Source organism: Cupressus sempervirens, chromosome 9, assembly GCF_028749045.1.
Source record: "Cupressus sempervirens isolate cs-2001-9-10 chromosome 9, ASM2874904v1, whole genome shotgun sequence".
Classification (NCBI taxonomy): Eukaryota; Viridiplantae; Streptophyta; class Pinopsida; order Cupressales; family Cupressaceae; genus Cupressus; species Cupressus sempervirens.
Window position 1 is genome coordinate 594682172 of NC_143126.1, and position 9741 is coordinate 594691912.

General features: G+C 29.8%; 1 protein-coding gene across 1 annotated transcript; it reads left to right on the plus strand.

The window, feature by feature from the left end:
* Window positions 1-1016: 1016 nt before the first annotated feature.
* Window positions 1017-5414, plus strand: LOC149540088 (WAT1-related protein At2g39510-like). The gene is made up of 7 exons (XM_089801284.1): window positions 1017-1238; window positions 1950-2009; window positions 2090-2206; window positions 2302-2533; window positions 2616-2777; window positions 4269-4420; window positions 4978-5414. Exons 1-7 carry the CDS (start codon window positions 1066-1068, stop codon window positions 5135-5137), a joined length of 1056 nt encoding a protein of 351 aa, XP_089657410.1. The 5' UTR covers window positions 1017-1065; the 3' UTR covers window positions 5138-5414.
* The last annotated feature ends 4327 nt before the right edge of the window (window positions 5415-9741 follow it).

Here is a 9741-nt window from a genome sequence, read left to right on the forward strand (position 1 = left end):
ACGATTACCATCATGTAATAGTGATGCTCAACAATCCCCCTTAGAAGCCAAGTGTTGACTCCACTTATAGTACATTGGTGGGGTCTTGAATCAAGCCTCTGTGGGATTAGGCTTGGTTTATGCTTTACCATGAGTTTTTTTTTTTTGGGTCTAGTCAAGGCATATTTATTTGTAAAGTTTGATTTCTTCTTATTCTATCTCTATATTTCTATTCAACATTTTAGTTTCTCTTTAAAATTTCATTATGATTTATAGTTCTAGACAAAATAATTTATCTAATAAAAATAATTTTTCCTACACAATCATTGCACACTACTTTACAAAAGAATACTAATATTATTTTAGAAAATACCTATATTGTAATTCTTATTATAATGTTCCTAAAAAAAATCAATGATGTCTTATAAATTGTCCCTATCATGTATTTTATTAATAAGATTTCAAGAAAAAGAAATCCACCAAAATGTACAACTCAAATATTTCATACAAAACTTGGAACAATCATAAAATAGAAAAGAAGCAACATATACTAATCATTTATAACAATCCTAACATAAATAATAGAAAGAATAGTACAAGAGAATGATTTTCTTGATAAAAAACTATGATGCATCACATGAATGACGACCAGAAAGTTCCTCACTAGGGGACAAGGGGTGATGAGAATGATTACCCACTTCAAAAAAAACGATGCAAACAATATATTATTCTCCAACATAGATGCAAGCCAAAGTTACAAATCAAACTAATTCAACTTATTTGAGTCAAATGACAAAGTTGATTTGCCATATCAATGTTAGAAAATTTTCCACCAAACAATCAAATTTTATGGCCATTAACCACTTTCACTTTGCTAGATGGAGTGGGCAACAATTCTACGTCCTTAACAGTGCAGTTATGCAAGACAAGATCCATCTTGTCAATGCACGTGAAACACATTTTAATGCAAACTTATTCCATATGTTTCATTTCATCTGATTAAAGTGTTATTCTACCTGTGTATAAAAGGCCGCTGAAGCCATATTTGAAGGTATATACAAGCCTTTCAGAATTCTAGTTTCAACAATGGAGAAACTCAAACCATATGTTGGACAGATTGTAATTCAAATGGCATATGCAGGAATGAACATAGTTGCAAGACTTGCTCTGCAAGATGGACTGAGTCCGTATGCTTTTGTGACTTACAGGCAGGGAATTGCAACATTGGCCCTTGCTCCCTTTGCTTATGTTCTAGAAAGGTTTGTATCAATTCCCTGCCATAGACCCAATCTTACAAATGTTTTAATGCGTGATTATTTGTTAGCATGATAATCCTTTTGGATTCAATTGTGTAGAATGTTCAAATTCAATTCGATTATGATTATCTTTTCTAATTATCTCACCCTGATGATGGATCATAGAGCATGAACGGAAATGTCGATCAAATTTATGATCCATAATCATGTTCCTTTCTCTATCTATTTCATTCTGATGATGGACTATAGAATCTGATCAGCAGCACTGATGTTAACAGATTCTGTACAATCAAATTGAAAATTTTGTAATGCGTGACTTTTTGTTAGTTTCAATGTGTGACTATTTGAATGCCTGACTATAAATGTTAGTTTGTTTGATAATCTTTTTGGGTTCGATTGTGTAGAATGTTTTAATCATCATTGGTATTTGATTATGATTCTCTATTCTAATTATCTCATTCTGATGATGGATCATAGAATATGAACAGTAATGTCGATGATGAAATCATTCAACACAATCAAATCTATAATCCATTATCATGTTCCTTTCTCTAATTCATTATCATGTTCCTTTCTCTAACTATTTCATTCTGATGGTGAACCATAGAATGTGATCCGCGACATTGATGATGACAAAATTCTATACAGTCAAATTGAGAAAGATTAAAACTGTGGAAATCTCATGATTTTATACTTGATTATTGTTTCTTACAGAAAGCAGAGGCCACCAATGACATGGTCCATATTGCTGCATATCTTCTTGCTCGCATGTGGGTAAGTAAATCTTCATCTGAGACACCGGTTTGTAAATTAACTAGGGCACTGGATCAACTTTTTTTTCTTTGCCTTGGCAGGATTACTATCAGTCAAAACTGTTACTTTCAAGGAGTCTATTACACTTCTGCCACTTTTGGTTCAGCAGCTTTAAACCTTATACCAATAATTACATTTGTGATGGCTACTTTTGTAAGGTGAAGTCATTATCCTATCTCTGTAGCATCACATGCAAGTGTAGATAAAGTATCAGCAAATTGACATGACATTATTCTACATGGGTTTTGTTTAGATTGGAGAAACTTGACATTAGAAGTTTGAGAGGAAAAGCAAAGGTTGCTGGTACAATAGTTTGTGTGAGTGGCGCTATGATCATGACCTTCTACAAGGGTCCTCTTCTTATAATGTCTTCTTCATCTTCTCATGAAAGATCCAATCCAAAGTCCGTTGATTATAACATGGCACTTGGCTCCATCTTGGTTTATGGGGGGATCACAGCTTGGTCTGCATGGATTGCCTTTCAGGTAAACTTATCATTTCCCTACGTCACCTTTATGTCATTCATTACAATTAAATATTGATGTTTGTCTTTTGAATTGAATGCAGGGCCCTGTTATAAAAAGATATCCGGTTTACTTATCCTTTACAACACTCACATGTCTCTTTGCAGCAGTTCAGTCTGTTTTAGTTGGTTTGATATGTGATCACAAGAAATTGGTGGCGTGGACCATAAGATCCAATATTCAGCTTCTCAGCGTTTTGTACTCGGTAATCTCATTTTAAATGTCACAAATCCTTTTAGCAAAACACTATATAAGAGTTGCTTAAAAAAAAGACTTTTTGTATTGCTAAATGTATATCTGAGATCATATAAACTATGAGAGGATTCGTTTTATAACTCAGCCTGATTCATAGTCCTTTTTGTATGAATTATCTTGATAGGGTGACATTTACGTATCCTAATCTACCACTAAGCTGGCCTTGCACATTGTTAGGTCAATATAGGTTGAAATAATTCACCCTAGGTTTATACCCACTTCATCTATTTATCTTTTCAATGCTTCAATAAACAATAAAGATAAATTGGTATTGAGGGAACTGAAATAATTGGTTGTGAGGGGACCAAAAGATTTATATATCAGATATAACAGTCCAAAATTAGCACAAGTTCTTAGATGGGACATGTACAACACAATCGAGTCAAACAAAACTGGTTTTAAAGGGACTAAAAACTTTCCATATGATGTAGAACAGTCCAAAGTTAGGAAGTTTTAGATGGACTCTGGACTTCACACAATCACAACCGAACAAAATTGGTTTTTGAAAGGACTAAAACCTATCTATATCAAATATAACCATACAAAGTCAATACAAAAAGATTTTAGAAGTTTTTAGATGAGACATGTACAATATAATCACAGACAAATAGTCATACTAGTAATACAGTTACAACCCAAATACCAGCCAGAAAATAGTACCCAAATTATCAAGTTAAGAATTTTATCTCTTGAATGTAGGTCTATACCAGTCTAGACTCCATCTATGTATCTCTTTAAAGTTGATGCAGTCCATGATACAAAACTTTGTAAGAACTTCTGAAATGTTTCTTAGTTTATTACAAATATAAATGTTCATCTTTTGTATAGTAAGATGGTTAAACGAGCATGTCCTTGATGGATGCACTTGAATTTCCATTATCATCATTCCTTGCCTGCTGTTGTTACAGCATTTACCAATGGAACAATAAGACTCGTTTCTTTATCCTTTCATCATAGATGGAGAAAAAAATAGAATAGTTATAAAATGGTTTAGTTTAAATAGAACATTCTAAGTATAGCATATGCTATGTTTTAAATAGTTAGATGAGATAAATGTTATTAGAGAAGTTAAGTTGATTTCAGATGAAATGAATCAAAGCTTATAATATACTATTTTAATTCAATTGTTATTAAATTAATCCACGAACAATAAAAACTACAGCCTATCACTAATACAAAATCATAAATGAGCATCTATCTAAAGGAATCCTTGTAGCCATAACTAACAAATGTGTGAAACAAAAATATAGAGATCTGACAAAAGAATTCATATAATGGGTGGAGTTGGAATGAGATCAAACAAGACTGTCAAAAGCAATGCAGATGCTTTCATATAGTCCATATACTCGTAAATATCTACTCTGATGTCAGTGATAATGAGTAACCATAAACTCTACATATTATTTTACCATATTTACGTGTTGAAGTGCAACTTGTGCAGGGTATCATATGCTCAGCATTTGGGTTCTACGTACAAGCTTGGTGCATCCAGAAAAAAGGACCTGTCTTTGCAGGGGTGTTCACTCCACTATGTACAATATCAACAGCTGTACTTGAATTTCTCCTTGTCCATGTCTCACTTTATTTGGGAAGGTCAGTGTTCATTCAAATCTTCTTCTACCAAATTCAATTTTAAGAAAATATCTTGATCTTTTTATTGCCTAAAGTTGTTATATTGATGTGATTAGTAATATTTTCTCTATTCAAAAACAATGGGAATCAAACCCTCCTTTTGGGTCTAGTTGAAAAACTATTTTGAAGTTGGTTTGGCATAGGATTAGAATCTAATCTTATTGAAGGTTGCTTCTCAACTTATTGATTAAAGTATTATATATTCCTTAAGCTATTAAGGTCATTGGCCTGACTTTATTGTAAAGACGCTAATTTGGTATTCAAACACTACCATAATATATATTAGTTTCCTGCCCAAGGAAATGAATATGCCTGGCAAAGTAAATTGCATTCCACTAAGCAGAATAGGCTTTTTCTAAAGTCAAGTAGCTTGAGAATTTGTATTAAGCACTAGTTATTCTTTGATTATTTTGGAACGAAGGCATTCAAAATACTGAAGCTACTTAGAAACCATTTGCAAGTTGTTTCTTCATTTTTCTAATAATTTTTATTGGTGGTTTCATCTTTTAAATATGCAGTTTGTTAGGAGCATTTTTTATCACTGTGGGACTTTATTCTGCACTATGGGGAAAAGCAAAGGACCAGCAGAAGAGTGATGAGTTGCCAATAAGAAATGAAGATGCACATGAAGAGCAACTCAAAGAGAAAAATTCTACAAAGGAAGAGACAATTGTTTAATCTTAACATATACATAGCTAGGCCCTACTCAATCATATATTGTTCTTTCTCAAATTTAGTTTATTTTGGTCCCAATGTAAGGCAATTGCCATACTATATTAGATTACACACCATATAAGTTTTCTTTCTCAAAACAGTTGTCCGTTTTTTCTGTTGCAGCTTTGCTGCTAATTTATTGATACTTACCTTCTTCCTTCGGTGCCCTCCAGATTCTGACTTACTCTTCTAATATAATAATATTGACTGATAGTTTGAATTCTATCATATAGTTGTATTACACTTGCTCTTCAACATTGTATATTCAAATTTGGTGATGAGAATGAGCATTTTGATCTAATGTTTGTATAATTTTGAATATGATAAATATTATGTTTTAAGTAGATAAATGGAAAGAGCCTGGCATCGTAACAAAGTAGTAACCCACATTTTTATTATTATAATACTGCATTCTAATTATATAAGTAGATGTCTTCAAGAAATGAGGATCGTATGAGTTTATAAGATTTTAGGATTATCAATGATCTATATAATGTATGTTTCGTATATAGAACTTTTCATGCTAGTAAATTTGTAATTGTATAAACAGATTCACATGGAAAGTGAGAGCCTTCGACAGAAGCATATCTTCTTATGGACAACGCAAGCATTCCCATACAGTGGGAAAGGTTTCCCAGAAGTCACCACCATCTCCTCAATTATAGTTCTGACCTTGAATTAACCAGCTGGAGTAAACCATTAATCAGCCTACTTGAATTAGGAGTCAAAGTTCCTATGCAAGGGAAATTAAGTTTTTGTCTAAAAATAAATAACCGTTTTTCAGGTGATTCAAATTACTTTAATAGAATGCTTATATGTAAGAAAAGTTTGACTTAGATCTAGTGGGTGTTGTGTGCCAGTTCTAAAATTAAATGTTAAATTATTGAAAAAAATCAGATAGGATTGCATAGTTCTATATCTAAAGAATGGGTTATATTTGATAGAAGTTGTTGCTGTTGTGTTTTGTAGTCACAATCAATTTATATAACATTTACAAAGAGCTTTTCATATCTTGAAAAAAAATCATTTTGAAATAAAATGAAATTATCCAAAGCCTTTGAATGTTCTTTATTATAATTAGTAAGCTAATATGGCGGTTGACCCTTACACAACAACACTAAATTATGGGTGTTGGCTTTTCTAGCCCATTGACAACTTATTAACAACACACCACCAAAACAGATTTTGTCAAAAAACAAAATACAAAATAGACAACACACTAATACAAAGACTAGTAACCTTCCTCGAGAGTGGGAGGGCCACTCACTTAGAGAAGAGTGAGTTTGAAGAATTATTTTTCATGTGTCATCAAACATTTCTCCAGAAAATGTTGTCCTCAGAAACCTCACCACAATGAGAGAAAGACAATGATCAAAATGTTGAGAAAGATTAGATCAAGCCTTTCAATGTTAGGTAATGATTAGCTAGGTATATTAGTGATTCAATGTAGATACTATTTCAACAAAGGAACTAAATTGCAAGATAGAATTAGATTTTGAAAATACCAATTTCATTCATAAATTCCATCATAAATAGATGCTCAGTGATCTTGATTATATTTGCTCATTTTAGAACACTTATTGTCATTTAATTTCTAATATTTTTCATGATTCATACTTTAAAATTCAATTTAAGATTTTGAAAGCAAGTGGAAAAGAGATGAAGATAAATAAGGTTGGAGATTCTAAATTACTAACCACAAAAATACTTCATTTAAAAACAAAATCACTACACTATTACACATAAATATGTTAAACTCCAAAAAAAAAAACTTATCAATTACAAAAGTTTAAGAAGAAAATTTTAAATTGTACATTTACAATTTCATACCTCCAGTGACATCAAATTATAAATCTATTGTTATAGACAAAAAAGTATTGTTATATTTGAAGGAAAATCATAAAGTAGACAAAATGATCATTTGATTAATTATTTGTTCCACTAGAATCAATTATATTTTATTAAAAATATTACCATAAAAATCACGTAAAATTTTTTAACAATAAGTCCAACAATTTTATATATATATATATATATATATATATATATATCTTGTTACCATTATAAAAAACATTCCAAAATATATTATTTACTTACCTTTCTCCCTACCTTACATACATTCAAGAAAACAAACTTTTAAGTTTGCAAATTGAAAATTTATAAATAATTTTTATAATGATCTAGCTCATTTTAAATGTTCATAAAAGATGGGTATTTGCCATTTTAATAAAATTGGAGGGGTCCAGCAATGTAATCAAGTGATATTTTTTTAAATACTTTTCAACATGTGAATTACAAATAATTTTATTGTAAATTTAAAATTTATATATCATTTTTATAATGATCTAGCTCATTTTAAATGTGCATAAAAGAAGGGTATTTTCCATTTAATAAAATTGGAGGGGTCCAACAATGTAATCAAGTGATATCTTATTTAAATACTTTTCTAACATACAAAAATATTTAAAATGATTTAATCTTTTGAAACTTGGATTTGATTCTTTTAAATGATTTGTTTCATATGTAAAATATTATAGGTCAAAGTTTTTTAAAATTTGATTTCAGCTTTTTAACATTTTTAATTTATCTTTTTCTGAAGATTGCTGAAATATTTAATATTAATTTTTTATTATTATAAAAAATGACACACGTAAGTATTACAAATGTAATATTTCATAGCATATCATATTTTACAAACAAACAAGATCTTGACTCTCTGTAGACTTGTTGAAAGCATTTCAAGTGAATGATACAATTATACTTTACTATGTAGGAAATGAGGGTCCAAGTGTTTTTCATGGAGAATTAAGTTCAAAGAGGATTCAAACATGAAAAGTGTAGTTGCACTTTCATTTCAACTTCTTATTAGGGAGGTCTTGAGTTTGAGTTAAAAAAAATTGTAATTGACATGATTTGTGAGAACCCACTAGAAAAATGATGAAAACCACAAAGTGTGAGAAACTCATTATTCTCTTCCCTAACCTAGTTAGATGATGCTTCCTACAAACCTATTAAATCATTCTTCCTACTAACCTTTGTGAGAAGACAATGCTCCATGCTTGCCTATTCTTATGTGCCCATATAAGCTCTTCAATGGTGGGTAATAAACTATTTTTCTCGGGGATCTTAATTTTTAGTAGCTATGTTTGTTTTCAATTGGTAGTCTAGTCGATGGCAAGACTCTTTTGTAGTGTGTTAGAGTCTTTTAGGCTCTTTTCCACAATTATAGAAGACCGATACTATGTATAATAAGTATTCATTTTGGCCCATCCATTATTAGTTACTTTCTCATTATAATTTATCTAGTTTAGCTAACCAATTGAAAAACAAATTCATTAATGCTTAATTTTTTATTATTTTAAATAATTCTAAACTCTTTATTATTTATAACTTTAAGACCAATCTTTCCAGCCTTTCTAATTATTAAAAAATTAATGAATAAATATAGATAATAAATATTTACATACATAAATTTCATCCTACCAAATAAAAACTTCTTTATTCTTTTTTTCAATACTTCACCTTATCATTTTTTTTGTTTTAACCTATTTTGCTCATACTTGTTATTATTATTGATTATTCTTTTCATGAGGAAGATTTTCAAAATAGTTAAAAGATAGTCACATAGCTTAGGAATTGATATTTGTTATTTATTATTGATTATTCTTTTCATGAGGAAGATATTCAAAATAATTAACAGACAGTCATGTAGCTTAGGAATTGATATTTGGTATTGTTTATATGTTGATTGCTTAGCAAAGAAAACATGCAAAAATAATGTTTATTTATTTATTAATACTGTTTATGATACATCCTTTCATTATGAAGTTTTCCTAGGAGCATTTAAAAAATAATAATCAAATTGGGACTTTATTCGGCACTATGGGGAAAAGTAAGCATCAAAGCAGCATATGTAGAGAAACCCAATAAAAAAATTCTTAGCTTTTGTGCAACAGAGCATTGTTTAGTCTTATCATACAAGAACATTTTTCTTTCCCAATTAAGTATATTTTTTTAATTCTTTTCAAAAAAGGAATACCGTTGTTTAATCTAAATATAGACCATACCAAATCAAATGAAAAGGAAACAAGTTTTATTTTGATAAAAAGTTAATAGTTTTATTTTGTTGCAGTTTTTCTGTTTGTTTTTTGGAGATTCGTTAATGCTTTGTTTATCTTATATTTTTTAATGGTATTAATTTAAAAAATTAATGATGTTACATGCTTCATGACATCATATTTTTTCATCTTGAATTTTAATTTTCAGTAATTTAATTAAATGAAAAGATCTATAGGCAGTGCCCATATGAATATTGTTTGAGGAATTCTTTTTGTTTTGTATTTCTATAAATATACTAAGAGCTAAGAGTATTTATCAACCTGGATATGTTTATTAACGGAGAATTTTTGGGAGAAAATTGTGCACTCAATGGAGTTGAGGATTAAAACGTAATTGCAATGACGGTTCAGTTTTCTTTAATAAAAAATTTAATGTTTTAATTGTTTTTTAATTTTTAGATATATCATATTGAATTATTATTTTAATTTTCTCTATATAATCGCTTAGAC